Below are 18,268 nucleotides of genomic sequence, written 5' to 3'. Positions count from 1 at the left end.
GTCCTCTTGGCATGGTTTGCCTCCTGGTAGATACCTCACACTGTAACATTCAGCCTTTGAAGGGACACAAATGGGCATTTTCTAATATATTCATAGAGTTGTACCACTATCACCACTAATTCCATAACATTTTATCACCCCAGATAGAAACTCCACTAGCAGTCACTTCCCTTGACCCCCACCCCTCCCCCAGCAATCACGAACATATCATATATTTAAATGAACTCTTCTTCAAACCTGTCCTTCTGTCAGTGACATGGCTCTCATCCTGGCTTTGATGCCATCTTTGTTTTTATTTCATTTTTTTTTTTAAAGGTCACTGAAATTTATCTTTCTTCACTACCTCTCCTCAGTCTAGACTAGGAGTCGGTAAATGTAGGGCCACAGGCTAAATCCTGTCAGTGACTTGTTTTATAAATAAAGTTTTATTGGAACATGGTCATGCTCATTCATTTAGCCAGAGTTAAGTAATTATGACAGACTATGGACTTCAGAGCCTAAAATTGTTACTGTCTCTCCTTTTTAATCAGAATATCTTTAATTCGTTAGTTTTTTTAGTAGTTTTATTGTGGTGCTTTGTAGAAGGTTTGCCCATGTGCATTCCAGTTGTTCCAAATTGGCTTCTGGCTAGCTCAGAAGACTTAACACTGGACAGCTGTTGTCTGACGAATTGTTCTAAAGCATCCCTTTCCTGGCTCTTTGCTAAGTGAAGAAGCTCTTTGTGCTTTGTAGGATGAAGTCTAAATGCTTTTGTCTGTTTCTCACTTAACCTCTGGAGTCTTGTGCCCATTTTTATGTTGCCCTCTGTGGCTCCTGATCTAGGCGCTCTGCTTGGATCTGCAGCCCTTTGATGAAGATTTCCCCAACTCGGGCCCAGAATTACCTGGAAAAGCCTTCGTCTATGTCTTGCACTAACCGCAGGCTTTGAATATTCTCTCATTGTGCTGTATACAAACTGCATTTTACTCCAGGTAGATTGTGAGCACCTTCAACCATGAATAATACACCTACTGAGATCACTGGCCAATTAATATTAATGGTAACCTCTAATTGACTGTCAAGCATTAAGAAGGAACCTGCTGAGTTATTTTGCTTCTTGTAAAGAATGGTTATTATTTCACTACCAACTAGTTTTCTGTGTTTCTCAAGTGGCCTGAGTACAATACTGCCCTTCTAAGGGCTGGTAAGATGAGCATTTTTTGCTTGGTAGTAATAACTTGATATTTGTTTATTAATAAGTAATATTTGTCTAAAAGTATTGCACACTGTTTGATTTACTAGTAAGATTTATTTCTAGTCCTTAATAGTGTATGCATTAACAGCAGGAGTATATAAACAGACACAACTGTACATTGAGGACTGGCTCTGGGAAGTGCCGAGAGAACAAGCAGACAAGCTGTGTTAGAGTGAGAGGATAGTAGGGGTGTAGGTAAGAGGATGTGGGGAGAGCTGTGGGCCAGTGGCTGACGAATTGAAACCCTAGAGTCACAGTTGTGTCGGTGAGTCTGGGGGTACTCCTCAAACCCGAACCAAACCCATTTCTGTCAAATCAGATTTCGAATCGTTGTGGCCTCCCTCATAGGACATAGCAGACGGACTCATTGAATTGCAAGGCACAGCGGTAGGTCTGTGCTCAGTTTCACAGAGTTGGCACCTTGGTTAGGGAGGTGAAATGCCTTTTGCCTAGCTTAGTCCCAGCAGATCTCACTCCTGCCGGAGTTCAATGCAGACAACACTGTAAAAACAACACCCACCCAATCCCACTGAGAGCATTCTTACTCAGGACGGACAGGTTGGGGTCTCGCAAGGGTGGGTCTTTACGGGAGGGAGCAGACGTCCTTGGCTCTGTCCTGTGGCAGGGCTGGTAGGTTTGAACTGACTCCACGGTTGGCAGTCCAGCACTGGCGCGACAGTGCCCCGGGCTCCTTTGAAAGCTCTCTAGGAGAGTGCACACATAGTCACCTAACACTGACTGAGGGAGCGCGAGCCCGCGTGGTTCAGTGGCTAGTAGAGAGGGACCGTGGGAAACCCTGTGGGGCAGTTGTACTCCGCCTTGTATGGAGGCTCACTTTGGCAATATGTTTGTTGTATTACTTGTTTTGACTTTGGCCGAAGGGATGGGTTAGGATGCAGACAGATCATAGGGTAGCTCAGAGACTACTAGACTATAAGTGGTGGGAGCTTCAGCTAGAGTAAGGGTATTGTGAATGAATGGGGGGGGTCCTGTTTGGAGCAAGAAAGATCCCGTTGTCTACTCCCTTAAGCAGTCAGTTACTGTCTTGGAAACTTCACAGGAGCAGTTCTGTCCTGCCCTATAGGGTCGCTATGAGTCGGCAGAGACCGGTGGCGGTGTTTGGTTTTTATTTGGAGCCTGTTGCCCCAGTGGAGCTCTGGTAAATGGGGTTGTACAAAGACGGTTCTTCCCGGTGTAGGTCACTGAGAAATGGAGGAAGGAGGAAGTACGTCAGGTTGGAGAGGCGCTTCCGCCTTGTGACGTGGTTCTTTTCTGCCAGGCGAAAGTGGCTTCTTGCGAGCACCAGCTCATAGAACAATGTACTGGGTGCCTACGCCGCCTGGCTGCCCCGCCACTCCCATAGGCTGCTGTGCCCTTCAAAGCCGTGACTGGTCCTGCTGTCTCATCGGTGTAGATTGGGCCATTTAAATGGGTACTTTTGGCGGCTGTTTTATAGCCTGATGAGTTGAGAAAGTGTGGGATTTAGAAACATGTAGAATCTTCTTTCAGAAGACTTGAAGCCCTTTCTTAAGAGCAACTTAAAGAAAAAACCAAGCACCGAGTTATAACTACCTTTTACTGCGAATGCTCCTCGTACCTCACTCGTTGAATCTCCATCATTACCTCTGCTTTCTAAAGGAGAGAACCCGGTTTAGAGAGAGGGCTAGTTTCCCAGAGGTACCCAACCAAGCACGTGTCAGAAGCTCAGATTCAGGACAGATACGTCTGGCTGCACAGCATGTTTCCTTACTGATTGGACCAGGAAAGGGTGGGTGAGGAGTCGCCTTGCTGGTGGTATTGCTCTCACGGACTTGACCGGGCACCAGTGGAGTGGGCACATGTAACTGCTGGTTGGTAAGTGGGGAAAAGACGTTCCCATCAGTGACAGGTAGGCTGTGGTCTGTCCCCCTAGGGCGTATCTGGAGTCAGACGTCGCTGTATCTGAGGAGCTGGTTCAGAAATACAGCAATTCTGCTCTCAGCCATGTGAACTGCACCGTGCAAGAACTCCGACGCCTCTTCTTAGTGGATGATCTCGTTGATTCTCTGAAGGTAAGTGTATTTATTCTGCCTCGCCCTTTAACAGTCTCTACTGGGCTCAGCTTGGGGACTTGGGATACTCTGAGTAAGACTCCTGAGCATCCTTAGACAGTTCCTGCCCTCTGAAAACCACTCCCACCTCCCCCTGCCCCAAGTCCCTTACTAAGGACTTGAGACCAGGCGCTCAGGTCAAGGCTCTGGTTTTCTGTAATAAGGCTTTGAAATGGTAGCGACCGTTCTGATGAAAGCAATTCTGTGACTTCCAGGGTAAAATTATCACATATAAATTATTGTTAGAAAATTTCTAGAACATTCCAGAACATAAATCTCAACTCTGAACTGAACAGAGACAGGGTCGGAGCTCCAGAAACAGCTGACCCAGAGAGCACGAACCCTTGTCCTCAGGCTCTGGCGCAGTCAGTCGGCTCTGATTTGCTCGTGTTGAGAGCTTCCTTTCATCACGGATCCTCGAGGGGAGGGAGTGGGGAGAGTCACAGAAGCTTGTGACTACTTCCGGAGGGCCCCACAGCTGCGAAGTGGTCAGAGTCACCAGAGGATTTCTGTTATTTTTGTAAGTGTCGCTTAAGATAAATGCGCCCCTTCATCTAATGAGTCTGCAGAACTTTCAATACAGTGTGTGATGTGCCGCTCAGTGTATCCCCAGTTCCCTGGATGAAAGACGAGCATGCCGCCATTCATTATACCTGCCGCTCACGCTGGTCTCTTCCTCCGGTGGGGTGGTCTTCTGCTCCCAGAGGGGCGAGGAGCTGGACCCCCACACTCGCCATGCCTAAACTGTAGCCTACAGACATGTGCAGGGAAGTTAGGGCCAATGTGAGAGCTGCCCGTGTCCTTGTTTGGACCCCACTGAGGAAGGCGGCTCTCCTGAGGCTTTGCAGTACAGACTCCAGTCAGATGGACCCAAGAGCCTGGAGCACATGCAGGCTGGATAAGAGAGAGGTCAGCTGGCCAAGCATCCTGTTACGCCATGGTTCAGTCCACCACGATCAAGTTTATAGGAATCTCTGTCTCGTAGCAAAGTCCCTCACCTGTGGCTAGAGCAGATCGCCAGAGGTTTAATCTGACTAGATGCTCTGCTGATGGATTGGGGGCTCCCACTGTCCCCCACAACCCTCTACAGATTGGGGACTCACCATTTAAGCACTGACGCTTTCCCTTTCATTAGCATCATCTGTGGATCACACAGGCTGCTGCACTTCTTCTGTGTGGACGTGATGCCTCCCTTAGATGGCTGTTTGTTTGAACACAAACCTGAGTCAGACCTCAGACACGATCTGATTGGTTGCCGGGCACCATCTGCTCTCATCACCACTTTGCTGTAGCGCCCTGTCTCCAGCGACCTCTCCCTGAAGGCGTAGGACCGTTTCATCAGGAGAAGCTAGTTCTTAGGCCACCTCTCTGGTCTGATGGAGCAATCTCTAGGCATCCTTCTCCATGATTTTGTTTCCAGCCGCCCAAGTTTTACATGTTTCAAACTTGGCTATACATTAAATAGCCCATCCCACACAAATGTGACTTTATAGCTTTTCATTTAAAATGGGGAAATTGGGCAACATGTAGCCTGGGGTGGTCGCTGGACAGCAGCTGTGTCCGGTCCCTGGCGGGGGCTGGGGAGAGGGCACTTCCCTCACCAGCTCCCACGTGCATTCCGCCTGTGGGCCCCTTCCAGAGACAAATGGCACTTGAGCTCCGTCGAGGGCCCAGGCGTGAAGTCTTGGGCTTCTTTCTGCGTGGATTTGTAGTGTGGTGATCCTCTTGGTGACTGCACTGACCACAGGAAGACCTTTTTCCACCTGAGTGTGTGAAGTGTCTAGCTGTGTCGTGGTAAGGTGTCCATTTCTTCTGAAATGGGGCACGTTGGTTCTTTGTCCTTAGACGTGTGGTTGGTACAGGAGGGGAGCTGTCACTTTGCCCATGCAGACGTTCTGTTTAGCTTCTTCAGGAGTCAGACTGGGAGAGGGGAGAGGAGCCCACTTCAAAGCCTGCTGCAGAGACTGGAATGTCCACCGGCAGGTGCCACTGGCCAGCGGGCCTGACATTTTCCTTAGCATGAGCGACAGCCAGTGGTGTGGGGTAACCTGAGCAGTGCTATTTGTGGCCCTGACAGCTGCTGGAGGAGTCCTGACCCGAGTGTGCGAGGACTAGAGTTTCGATGCTGCCCTTGGTGCTCAGGAGCCTGCTGGAAGCAGCAGTCCATCAGTCTTGCCGAAAGCGTGAGACAGAAGAGAACTGTGTGCTTTAGATGAAGGGTCAGCAGGCTGCAGCCGCTTCCTGTATAGCCTTAGAGCCGAGAATGGCCTTTACAAGCTTGTGAAAACACCCCCAACCAAGAATATCGTGATGAGAGGCCCTGTGTGGCCCATAAGAGGGCAGAGAAGTCTGCTGGTCCTGCCTTTGCGGGGCCCTCCCCCTCCCCCCAGCGTTTACGAACCCACAGGGCTGAGAGGGAGCTGGCGCTGTTCTCCTGTGGTCCTAAAGCCCAGGCTGGCGTTGATGTCACAGAATTGAAGAGCCTGACAAAAATTTAGGAATTCTCTGGTCTGGTCATTTCTCCAATAAACTAGGAAATAATGATGGAGGAAATTGACTCCCCACCCCCCCACCATGAGAAGTCACTTTTCTAAGAAGCAAAGTCTTTCCCAGCTGCCTGTAGAGACATGCTTGATTGAGAGCTTATCCCCAGGCCCCGCCCCCAGGAGAAGAGGGCAGTGTGACCTTGGCAAGGTGACAGCACTTTGCTGTGCCTGCAGCTGTTACGGTGGCTTTCGCAGGGAAGGCACCTGATAGGTGTGCAGTGCGCAGTGCCCACAGCGTGTCTGTCACACAAAGAGGAGCAACAGCTACTTGAGCTTCGAGAGGCGGAGTTGGAGCAACCGCACTCCCCGGCTTCCTTTTGGCTGCGACCACCCGGATCAAGGTGTGGGCAGTGCCATGGCCAGGGACAGCCGTAGGGGTGACACAGGTCGCTCGGTGCTCAAAGCCTGGTTTTTCTGATCCAGCCCCAGTATCGCCTGTCTGAGATTTCAGTGTCGGAATTACTCAGTTCATTATCTCAAGTTCTTAATTGGTTAGGACTTTTACATTTTACCCACTCAGGCTTTAGTGCAATCCCCAAGGCTCGTGATACTTTCCGGTTTGGCTGTCAGAAAGGGAAGTGACGTTAGAGCTGAAAGGGAGGGGCATGAGGTCTCCCTTTGGTGCCTTCTCTCATGTGAGACAAAACAGAATTCCCACGTGGTTCAGAGCAGATGAGATCAAGTCTATCATATCCATTTGCGATCTAAAATTCTGAACTGAGGAGTAAAATGTTTGTATTACTCTAGCAGGCTTCCAGGGTCAAGGCTCCCCAGTGGGGTGGCAGGTAATGTGGGGTGCCTTCATTGGGAAGTCTAGTGAATGCCCGTGCTTGGGGGACCGTGTGTCTGCACCGGCTAATGTGGTCTCCTTCCAGTTTGCAGTGTTGATGTGGCTGCTCACGTACGTCGGTGCCTTGTTCAATGGTCTGACCCTCCTGATTTTAGGTAAGTGCGCTAAGCGACGGGGCTCAGTAGCTTAAAGCCATTTTGTGGGGGAGAATTCTTTCTTGGAAGGACAAAGGAGGAAGTATGGTTGTGGTCCCTGTAAGTAAAGTGCTCACGTTAGGGTTATTAATACTTCAGTCACGAAGACTGCACCAAAGAGCCACGGGGACTAGGAACAGGGGAGCTTTCTCTGGTGGTAGCCGCGGAAATGTAGCCAGCTTTCCTAACGCTGCGGCTGGGGTGCAAAGCCGGGTCTGGTTCTCCACGGCAGATAGATCCAGCAGCAGCTTGTGGATTTTGTCTGTTAGGAGCTCGGCGAGCTTTGGATGTTCATTCCCTCAAGCGTGAGTCCTTTGGTAAAGTTGTGTATGTTCTTTTCCAGCCCTGATTTCACTCTTCAGCGTGCCTGTTATTTATGAGCGGCATCAGGTAATGTCTTGACTTCTACTGACGTAAGGTTACGGAGCCTGTTTTTTTGTGTGGGATCGACACAAGCATCCGTGCAACTTGCCACGGCCTTGGGCACGTGGGAAACGTGATGGCCTTTTGAGCGCAGTGTGGAACCAGAAATGGCTCGCACTCGGCTTGAGCGGTGGCGCTTTTCTCACGCCCCTCTCCCTCTTTTCCAGGCTCAGATAGATCATTACCTCGGACTTGCGAGGAGCAATGTTAAAGACGCTGTGGCTAAGTAAGTTTTTGGTGTCTCGGGTATGGGGCTGGACCTTGGAGAGTAGCACGTCTCCATGAGGCCCAAGCACACTCGTCAGTGCTGCCGGGGAAAACCGGGCATCTCAGGCCCTTCTCGAAGAAGGGACGTCCAGGCACACGCTGACTGTTCTCCCCTGCCTTCCCATTTGCAGAATCCAAGCGAAAATCCCTGGATTGAAGCGCAAAGCCGACTGAGAGTCCAGCGCGCTCGGCACTAGGGCTTCATCTTCCCAGGGATGCTCTTTGGATGCCGGGGGGAGGACGCCTGGACATTGCCATGCAGTTTCCCAGGTCCAGTGAGGAGCCCACCTGCTTTGACTGCGCTGTGCCCTGCATCGCAAGCATTGTGAGCTGCTCCGTGTGGATTCAATCCGTCGTGTTACTTTGTCTTGCCTGTGGGAGGGAGGCACTGGCGAGAGATTTGAGGAAGCTGTGTGTCACACTGTCACAGGCTGTCTTTGGGGAAGTTGCAGAGAAAGTGGAGCTGGGAAAAAACAAGCCCCTTTCACAGTTTGTGCACTGCGCATGGTCCGTGTAGGTGGATGCAGAGTTCCTGAAATGAGAGGTTTAGACGAGATCATACCCGGAGTGTGGGAATCAGAAGAAGCTTGCCTTTCTGGTATGTTCTAGGTGTCTTGTGAATTACACTGTTATATTAATTGCCAATATAAGTAAATATAGATTCTTTATATATCTATATCTAGTGTTTGACAGCCCTTCCCCCTCCAGTGGCCCCACGTGCTTGCTGTCTGCGAGTTCTGGGCTGTCTGTGTTCAGAGCACACAGGCAGCACAAGAGCTGCCCTTTGTGGGAGCATTTGCTTCTGTTTCCATATGAAACACGCCACCCTTGTAGGACTCGTCAGCATAGACGTCCCTGTGTGCCACCCGTCCTGTCACCAACTCCCCTCTGTGGACTGAACTTCATGCTTCCAAAAACCTTGTTTGCAAATATCAAATGTTGTTATGCAAGAAATTATAAATTGAAGACTTACACCATTGTGGTTTCAGCTGTACTGAACTAAATCTGTGGAATGCATTGTGACCTGTCAAAGCAAAGCATCAATAAAGCTTATAGGCGTAAAGAATGCTGGTGTCGTGAAGCTGTTGCCGACTCAAAGCACCCACCCCCGGGGAGGCCGGGCCTCGACGCCAGTGAGTGTGTGCGCTTCCTCGGGACACACCGACAAAGCTTACATAATCAAATTGTACTGGACACATACCAGAATGTTCTTATGTATCTTTTATGCTTTGATCATTGAAAGTACATTCATGCACCAGTATTTTAACAGAGTAGGATACAGTGCAGGATTTATGAACATACATAATGCCATACCTTATAAATAAGATTTAGGTTGTTGTGACACACACTATTGCTCTTAAATAGTTATACATATTACCATTGTCAGTTCGTGGTTATTTCGGTGCGACATCAATCGGTATGAAAGCTCAGTAGTACAACATAGACAGACATGGCTATACACAGCATCACCAGTGGCATGGTTACAGGAAACAGACTGCGTGGGGCTCAAGGTAAGGCATTAGAAACGTGTAGCTGTGAACGAGCTCATCCGTTCAGCATGCTGAAGCACTTCGGTGGCTGGTTGTTCTGTCACGGCAAACGCTTCTCACCTTTTTTCTAAACGACTAACTGGAAGCCTTAGCTGCAGCTCCAGACTGGTCACCAGCCTTTACCACTTGGCATTCCGCATGGGAGTAGGCCCAGTGGGAAGTATGGGGGTGGGGGGGTGTCTTCTGCTTACCGGGGCCCATGCAGAGCAAGCTGGGAGGAGCTCTATTTTGATACTTTTTATCAAAGAAAGCTGGGGCTCAGGAATGGCTTCTGCAGCGAAGGTTCTTTGGGCTTGACCATAGTCCACCTGAAATAAGTGAACGCAGTCAAGCCAGCAGCTGTGGGGTGGGGGCCACCTCAGGCCGACCCACTGTGACTGCTTTCTAAGACTAAGCGAGTCTTAAGCTGGACCATTTTTGTGAATTGTGATTGGCTTCTATTGTGTAGCAGAGGTTTAATTTTGAGTTTTGTGTTGGATATTGTAGATTTGGCACAAAATTGAATGAAAACCCATTGTAGCCCCTCCCTCCTGAATTTAAAAGTTCCTTGCTGCTCACCTTCCTGTACCCAGGATTTCCCAAGCAGGTAACTCATGTCCTTGATTTTGGAAGCCTCGACATACAACGGGACACGGGGGACAGACGCCACACCTGCTAAGGGCCCCACGGTCCTCCTCAGTTTCGGAGTGTTAGCACCATAGGTAGAAAGCAGATCATTTGTGGGAGGTGAGACAGCAGCCCACACGCCTGGGAACTTTCGAAGGCACTTCATGGATAAAAACTCTGCAAATGAAACGTTTACAAAATTAAGTTTCTCAACTGGTTTCTACGTGGCTCATTTGGTTTTTGAAAGCTAAATGTGGCGAGCAGAGGCTGTTATACTTCTGGGCATCAAACCTGAACTGTCTTGTTCAGTTTGCTTATTTGTAAAAAGATGGGCATCCTGAAAGTATATAGAAACATAATAGCAAAACATCTTTTGTAAAAGTTTTGATGTAAACAAAAAGCTACATATTGGTAAGGGTAACTGAGGCGTTCAATTTTGTCAGTGGGCTACTATCGGATAGGTCGATTTAGTCAGTATGTAAAGATTTGAGTCTCAAGAACAACGGCAAGTGGTCTTGATGTCTTAGAACTTGACCTTCCTTCCTGGTGCCACAGCTTCCGAGTGGAGCCCCGAAGTAGCTGCAGTCTCGCACACCTGCAACGGCGGGCCTGGACGCCTCCTCGGTCCTTGCTGGGCAGCAGCGGCAGCAATAGTACAAGAGGTTTCAGGTGTTCACAAACATCGCCACACAAAGACACTGAAAAAGCAGAGCAGTCCGTCACTGCATGGCTAGACTCCGCAGCGTATGGAGTGTTAAAAGCCAACCTTGCCAAGGACTCGGGAATGAGGCTCAGGTGATACAACATGAAACCTGGGTGCCCACTTGCTGGCCATTCAGCAAGCCGATGTACATGCTGAATGTGGTCAGCCAGGGCTTTGGGCCACCTATTCCACACTCAGCCCCTTGTTACTGCTGAAGAGGTGTTATCAGCTCCACTTGAGTAGGAGTGCCCTTCTAGTGCCCAGCCCAGAGCCAGGAACCAGCGCACGCACTCAGGCCTGCCTGGGCCCAGGCGCCCTGCTTTTGAAGGTTGCCTCCTTGGCCCGTCTCTTCCCTGGCTGGCTAGGTGGCTGCCCCTCTTCTGGAGTGGTGCCACCGCACGCACTGAGTTTGGGTGGGAAGTGGCCTGCTGACATTATCCACAGCCTAACTCAGATTACTAAAAATCAGCCAGGATGCACCAAGCCTCGTTCCCCCCACTCCAAGAGTTTGCTTGGGCTTAGAAACCAGTGCTCACACACTGAGATGTGCCCGGGGTATAGGAGCTGAAGGCAGCAGCTGACAGGATTGTGGGGAGCCTGGTTACTGGGAGAGTCCCCCAGGCCCACCCACCAGCCTGCCAAAGGGGAACCATGTGCCCGTTCACCTGTAACAGCACTTGGGCCAAAGCAGCGCTGGCCCAGGGGTCAAGGAAGACCTGACTGAGGAGGCTTCCTGCCCAGAGCCGCCTCATCACTGTTGTCAAGCCGGGATTACACGGCTCTGCTGGTTCCACAAGGTGACCAACCTGCAGTGTGCCCAGTGGTCTGACGCTGATCTTTAACAATTTTTTTTCCCAAGTCCCGATTTTTGGAAAGAATGCACGACAAACTAGGGTATACAGTTTTCGGCTGCCATGTGGTTATTTCACCAGGATATGAGTTTTATCAATGGTGTCTCATTTTACCAATGTTAAAATCTGGTCATTTATCACAACTCCCTCTAACCTGCCTGGGCCTCACTCAGCCCTCCCTCCCCCGAGCTCACCTACCCTCTGCTTCATAGCCCACTCTGGAAAAACATTACACCTGGCTCAACCTTGTCCCGCTGGGTTTACTGTTACCTCAGCCCCTCTGTGTCCCGGACTGGGGGGCGGGGTACCTGCAGTCGTCTCCTCCAGTGCTGACCACGTACTTGTCGTCATGAGAGAAGCGGATGTTTGTCACGTGAGCCGAGTGGCCAAAGTAGCGCTTGTGTTTGGCCTGTGAGCAAGAGGAAAGGCCCCTGCTAAGACCCGCCCCCACCGCCCAGCACCCCCCTCCCCCTGGAGATGGACAGGTTAGGCACTGACAAGCCCCCAAATGGGCTGTCATCAGACATCTGTCACAGAGGGCCACCCCTCTGCAGTGAGCTAGGGAGGTGGCAGGATGACTCACAAATTTCTCGGTGCATGGAAAATCGAAGAGCTTCACCAGCCCGAAGTCGTCCCCCGTGACGATGTTCAGGCCAGCGTGGCTCACGCACGCACAATTGACATCCGCCTTGTCTGCGTTTCTGGGCCAGATTCCAATGACTTCATCTCCCAGAATGCTGCTCAGCAGGGAAGCAGGTTAGGAAGTCATGAATACTCAGGGAGGGGGTTCGTGTGCCCCTGCCCCTCCACCTTTCTTCCCCCTCGCGCTGATGCCCGTCTATGCCTCCTTCGCCTCCCCTGGAGTTCTGCGTGTTTAAAGAGGAGTGAAGGACAAGCACGTGGCTGGATGAAACTGGCCAAGGTCGTGCTTATCCTGTTTGCTGGCGCTTCTAGCCCGCCCCACCCTCTTCCCAGTGACGGAGACTTAGAGCAGCTCCTGCGCTTGGCTGCGTCGGCCCCCAGGACCTGGAGGAAAGACTGTGCATTGAAAAAAGGCAGGTCAGAAAGAAACCCCCTCCGTTTTGAGCATCTTCAGATACTCTCCGGACAGTCACAGGCAAGAGACTCCCTCATGACCTGTTCCCCAGGAAGCGGTTTGTCTCCCCTCACCTTGTCCAGGAGGCCCAGGTGATCTTCTCAATGACCAGGGCATCTGTGACCTGCTTCCCCAGGGGAACCTCGTGCACCTGGCGTGTGTAGGCACCTGTTGACACCTGAAAGTGGAAGGCAGCCCATGTTTGGGGTGTTTGCTCAGAACATCAGCCTTTGCCACCCAGACCCTTCTGTCCCCTAGCCCAGCTCCAGGGACGAGCTTGGGTGGAAGGCTCCCTCCTGCAGGAAGAGTTCTCCCGGGCAGACCTTCCCTATCCAGCCCCTCACGGTTCTCACAGCTGGTCCATCAGTTGGACCTGAGCACATGTGAGATAAGCAGATATTCTCAGCAGAATCCAGACAGAGGCTGGGTGGGCCACTGCCGATGATTCTGACAGACGTGAGTCCCATTTTCGACAGGGACCCAAGACTCTCAGATCGAAGCATGGCAGGATTCCTCTGGGACAGGTGATTTTGGAGGGGTGGATCTGATGATCTTTGCACCTTCTAGGGCAGCGGTTCTCAACCTGTGGGTCGCGACCCCTTTGGGGGGGGTTGCCTGATTCATAACAGTAGCAAAATGAGTTATGAAGTAGCAATGAAAATGATGTTATGGTTGGGGGTCACTCCAACACGAGGAACTGTATGAAAGGGTTGGGTAGGAAGGTTGAGAACCACTGTTCTAGGAGGATCTGACCACTGATCCTCCAATCAGAGACCTGTGCCAGAAGACGCCCACTGCCTGACACCTCCCATGGCTTCACTCCCTGAAGGGCCCTCCACCCAGCCACCCTGCTCCTCAATGAGCGGCTGTTCCCACCTCCAGCCCCTGGCAGATGGTGTGAGACAGCATTTCCACCCCTTTGCTGGCTCCCTCCCTCCCACACACCCTTCAGACAGGAACTTCTTCAACGGCAGATGCACAGAGAGGAAGTGAATCTACATCCAGCTTGCTGTCAGGTGCTGTCAAGACCCGGTACTTCTCCTCTGCGGCACTGAGTCACGAGTTGTGATTTATAGGTTTATCGTCTGATGGTCTCCTCACTGTCTCACCGTTAACAGTGCAAGCTCCAGGCGAGGCAGGGGCCAGGCCCCCTCTGCCTGCCCAGAGGCTGGTGAACCATGGTGCCCGGTTCACAGTGAATGAATGAACAGTCAGGGCCCCTTTCACAGTGGTGGTCCCACTCCAGACCAGCTCACAAAGGCTTTGCTACCTGTGTTTGCTCAGTGTGACAGAAATGGCCATTCTAGTTTTTTGCCCTGAAGTCGCAAGAGGGGCGCTTCTCTGTTGCTCCCCACCTGTTGGCAGTGCTCCAGCCCTGGGGCCAGCTCTCACTCAAGGTCTGTCATCTAGTGGCTAGTTACCAAATGTGGGGGAGACCTGCTAGCCAGTGGAGTATGGAGACAGAAAATGAATCATAGGAGCTGCAGGCATGGTGTGTAGAACTCTGAAAACCACCATCAACTGCCATCGAGTGGATTCTGACTAGAGGCCACCTGAGTACATGGTAGAACTGCCCCTAGGGGGAGGGTTCTGAGGCTGTAACTACATGGAGCAGAAAGACTCATCTGTTTCTGGGGAAGCAGTTGGTGGTTTCAGACTACTGACTGTGTGGTCAGCACCCCAGTCTCAGCCACGGGAGGTAAGTCAACTTTAAAGGGGAGAATGGTAGACCATCGAGCTTGCATTTTTCTGCTCTTTGCTATTTTAAATTCCATGTCATCAGCTCCCTTATGTTCTCCTAGCCTCTGTTATTTTCATTAATAACATCGGGTGTGTGAGCAATATTTACCCCGTGTTTCTGTGAAGGGTCCATTGGCACCGTGCCAGGCTCACGGTACCACTCCATGAAGTGAGTCAATCGTTCCCGCTACTGCAGGGGACCCTGGGTCCCCGTCAGCATGAAGCATACCTGGATATACTTGCTGTCTGCAGAGAAGTCCATCTGGATGACAAAGCTCGGGATGTCTTTGCAGTAGCCAGTGCGGTTCAAGCTCGTGCCCTGGGTGAGGTCATAGAAGTCGACCGTGTGCTCAGAAGAACCGACGGCCACGAATCGGTTGTCTGGGCTGATTCTGGAAAAGGCAACCCCAGAGCTAGTCCAGTCGGGCACGTGGTCTGCTCTAGGAAAGGCCACCAGGGCTCAAAGGCAGTGAGCTCACACCTCACGGCACGCGGCTGTGGACCTAACGCTTTCCTGAAGGTGGTGCTGGGCTCAGAGCGTCCCCACAGAACAGAGTGGAGTTGCCCATGGGGCTGACACCGGGAAGCTCATGGAGTAGAAGGCCTTTCTCCACATGAGAGGCTAGTGGTTCCAAACCATTCACTGTGTGGTTAGCCTGGGGCCCGATACCACCCTCACCCCCACCCCAGGGCTCCTTGGCAGGTGGCAGAGCGGGGAAATGGGAGCGTGTGGCTCTTTGTAGCATCTGACAAGTGGTTTTCACCACGCTCAAATGGAAACAAGAAAGCCGGGACTGAGAAGGCCTCTTGTATAAGAGGTCTGCCTTCCAAGCTGGCTGCTCAAAGAGATGGGCTGACCACTGCACGCCTTGTCCAGCCCCGGCCCTCAGTACCGGGAACGTGAGCACCCCGCCCTTCGCAGCCCAGACCACTCTTCAGCGCAGAAAAACTCACTGCTATCAGGTAGACGCTGACTCGGAAGAACGGCCCTGTGAGAAGGGAGTAGCAAGCCCCGTCTTTCTCCCAAGACCACTCAGGTACCTGATGTCCTGGATGGCCGATCTCCGGTCTCGCTTCTTCCCCCAGACTTTCAGACTGTTCACCAACAAGACGACAAACTCGCCGTTCTTCATGCCGATGGCCACCATCTCCCCGTCGGGGCTGTACGCCGCACACCTGGCCGCATGGCCCAGGCTGACCTTGCTCAGCAGCTTCTGCAGTGACACAGAGCCAGCTGACCTGAGCCCTGGGCCACTGGTCTCTCAAGCCTGAGGTGCTCAGTACTCAGTACACACAAGGTACATGTGAGCCTGCTGTGCTTACTTTCACGTCTTTGATACGGTGAAAACATGTGAGCCAGTTCACTGCAGTAAGCACAAGCCAGCCTGGGCCTCCCTTGCTTGTCTCAAGTCAGAACTGACTGGATGGCAGTGAGTAGACCTTGCTTACTGGGCCCTCTGACGCTGCCTATATAAATGTCCCTGGGTAGCTAAGCTGGAGGCAGTTAAGCCTCCAATACTGATATATTTTCTTTCCAAACGAGAACCCTGAGAAACAAGTGGTTTGCCCAAGTTCACCCCACTAGCCAGCCACCGAGCCAGGACTCGGGAACAGACTGACAGGGAGTTACAGCTCTGCCTCTTTCCTGAACAAGAGCTGGGCAGCCTTGGATGGAAGGCCACACCTGCCCTATCCGCATACTCCTGTGTGTGAGCGTTGTCTGCGGCTGCCTCAAAGACATTGCCTGGCCCTCCGGGGCTCAGAGGGTACCTATCTGACCCTTCACCCCCACCCTAGAACATTTGCCGCTCAAGCTGCTCTGAGCAGAACGGGTGGTGCGGAGCTAAGTGCTTGGCTGGGCTGCTAACCACAAGTATGGGCAGGTGACCCCATCAGACTCTCCGCTGGAGAAGCGATGTGCTTCTGTTAGGGTCTCCTGCTCTGCTCTGCTCTGCAGGGTGGTGCTGAGCCAGATGGCCTCTCTGGGAGGTACAGGCACAGTACGGTGTGTGCAGAACCTGGCGTACCCCCAAACTACCCCACCCCCACTGCTGCAAAGCTGACTGACACACCAGCACCCCTGCAGACCCAGCCGAGCTGCTCCTTGGTCTCTACTGGAGCAGACTTCCATCTTTCCTGTCAAGTGACCCGCAGGTTTGAACTACCAACCCTGTGGTTTACAGCCCAGCGCTTAACCCACCACTCACTCCCCAGAGCTGCTCCACCTGCGCTGCAGCAGTGGAGTGTTAATCCTACACACACAGCAGGGCAATGAGTACACATTCACTCAGGCGGGGACATCCCTCTTAGGTTTCTGCATGGCTTCTACAGCCAAGATACTGACTAGCCACGTTGATACGAAGCCCCGTGCTTTGATGAGTCTGGCTTAACACACATTGTACTATCAGGTCTGGTAACATGAATTTGCCTTTCCTACCATCTCCACCCCACGTGTCCCCCCCCCCCACTACTTGCTGTTTTGTGTATTCACTCCAGCTGACTCGAAACCTCAAACTTGCTTTTGCCACACTCCCAAGGGGAGCCTCGTAAGGGTTTGGGGAGGAATTATATTAACCCACTCGGGAACATGCGGCATTTTACGTTGTTTTTGTTTTGTTTTTCCACTTGTGAACCTGATTTTCTTTCTTCTTCATGTTTTGTCCATTTTTTCATTACGGTTCATGACATGCCAATAATCACTCCCTGTACCACGAATCCATCAGAGTGGGGAGCACTGGCTTTGTGATCAGTACCGCCCCCCCACCCCCCCGCTGGACTCCTCCCGCCCACGCTGAGCTGCCTCTCACCTTGTCTACCAGGTCCCAGATGCGTGCGGTGCCGTCGTTGCTGGCAGAGATGAAGATATCCTTGGAGGGGTGTGTGGCGAGGCCCCAGATCTCCCCCTCCATATGCCCATCAATCAGGATGTTAGAAGCAGCGTTTTTTTCACCAACTTCAATGATCTCTCCATCTTTGGTCCCCACCAAGATTTTCCCCTGTTGTCGCCAAAACGCAGTTAAAGCTATTTAGGGGAAAGTCTGGGGGTGCGGGGTGAGTGTCACAACAGGTGCTTTGCATTGAACCTCTGGTCACCCATCCTTAACAACACCCTCCTGCCTCGTTCCCTCTCTCACGAGTCCAGCCACCCGTCATGCCCACTTTCACAACGCACGGCCTTGCGGTCAGAGTGCTCCCTGTCACCCCTCCCCACAAGACGCTGATCATATAGAGTGGTAGTTCTTAAATTCCTGCACTGATATAAATTCAAAACCACCACCACAAAGCTTTAAATAAGAGTTTTAAAGTGCTCCAGAATCTCATCTCCTGGGGGAAGAGAGGTGAGAGAGTGAGAGTGAAAGAGAGAGAGAGAGAAAGCAAGCAGGGCCTGAGCAAGCTTCCTGTTAGTTTTTGATGTTCTATGGTTGGATTAAGGGCAGCCAAGGCAGGATTCGATACCAAAGGTGGTGAGTCAGCAGGTTTGGGGGCCCTCCCTCTGTGAGAAGCCATGTGCCGCGTCATGTGAGGACCGCAGCCGCGTCTGTACAGTGAGGCATGCCAGGGGCAAGAGCAACTCTATGGGACGGAGCAAAACTGCCTCTGCAGGTTTCCAGGGATGCCAGTCTTCTTGGGAGTAGAAAGCCTCGTCTTGCTCCTTGGAGGGGACACGTGGTTTTGAACTGCTTTGTGGCTAGCAGCCCTGGGTGCTGGAAGGGTCATCACTAGCCCACCTCCGCCTCCAGCCCGTACAGATGGGGCAACAGTTTCAATCCGTTCTGTCTGCCGCCCCTACCTACCTGAGTACCTTCTCAGACTCATTTTAAGGATGAAACAAAGCAGTATTGGGAGGCAGCCGTGCAGGGAAGCTGGAGCCCCTGGCCCCACCCCGGCCCTGCCCCAGGGTGCAGCTGGCCAGTCTTGTGGGGGGTGGGGGGTGGCGGGTGGCTAGGGAGCGCTCACTTTGCTGCGGCACACGGAGCGCACACACTCCACCAGCTGCCCAGTCTCCAGCTGGAAGGCCCGGCAGCGCTTCATCTCCTGGTCCCACAGCTTCACTGCCCCGCCCTCTTTGGTCCTGGAAAAGAGCAGGGGCACTCAGGGAGGTGGGGGTGGGGTGGGTGCTGCGCAGCCCTGTCCGACTCCTGGTGATCCGTGTGTGCAGAGCACAACTGCCTCTGGGT

The 18,268-nt window shown here is 52.1% G+C and overlaps 2 protein-coding genes across 4 annotated transcripts in view; one reads left to right on the top strand and one right to left on the bottom strand.

Annotated features, from left to right (window-relative positions):
- The window catches only part of RTN4 (reticulon 4), a 51,547-nt gene extending 42,937 nt beyond the window's left edge, over positions 1-8,610 (top strand). For all 3 annotated transcript variants that reach the window (XM_075535236.1, XM_075535237.1, XM_075535238.1), the window contains 5 exons: positions 3,147-3,285; positions 6,746-6,815; positions 7,198-7,244; positions 7,445-7,503; positions 7,676-8,610. In XM_075535236.1, the coding sequence (XP_075391351.1) occupies positions 3,147-3,285; positions 6,746-6,815; positions 7,198-7,244; positions 7,445-7,503; positions 7,676-7,718 (358 nt within the window). In that variant the 3' untranslated portion in view covers positions 7,719-8,610. The remainder of the gene's footprint in view (positions 1-3,146; positions 3,286-6,745; positions 6,816-7,197; positions 7,245-7,444; positions 7,504-7,675) is intronic.
- A 155-nt stretch (positions 8,611-8,765) lies between these two features.
- LOC142430993 (echinoderm microtubule-associated protein-like 6) lies at positions 8,766-15,789 on the bottom strand. Its single transcript, XM_075536041.1, has 7 exons — positions 15,775-15,789; positions 15,132-15,304; positions 14,320-14,482; positions 12,425-12,528; positions 11,838-11,991; positions 11,563-11,663; positions 8,766-10,398 (listed from the first exon to the last, which is right to left on the bottom strand). The coding sequence occupies exons 1-7, from the start codon at positions 15,787-15,789 to the stop codon at positions 10,374-10,376; spliced, it is 735 nt and encodes a 244-aa protein (XP_075392156.1). The 3' UTR covers positions 8,766-10,373.
- Between the last annotated feature and the right edge of the window lie 2,479 nt (positions 15,790-18,268).

The sequence above is a fragment of the Tenrec ecaudatus genome, chromosome 17 (genome assembly GCF_050624435.1).
Source record: "Tenrec ecaudatus isolate mTenEca1 chromosome 17, mTenEca1.hap1, whole genome shotgun sequence".
Taxonomy (NCBI): Eukaryota; Metazoa; Chordata; class Mammalia; order Afrosoricida; family Tenrecidae; genus Tenrec; species Tenrec ecaudatus.
The sequence above is the reverse complement of the archived record's forward strand: the minus strand, read 5'-3'. Positions and strand labels throughout refer to the sequence as shown.

Bases quoted from the DNA above. Each gene is read 5' to 3' on its own strand.
- LOC142430993 (XM_075536041.1), bottom strand. The intron at 11,664-11,837 runs GTGAGTCATCCT...TCTTGCTCACAG, and splicing joins TTCCATGCACCGAGAAATTT to GCCAAACACAAGCGCTACTT. The intron at 10,399-11,562 runs GTACCCCGCCCC...CTGCTTTTTCAG, and splicing joins ACTGGAGGAGACGACTGCAG to TGTCTTTGTGTGGCGATGTT.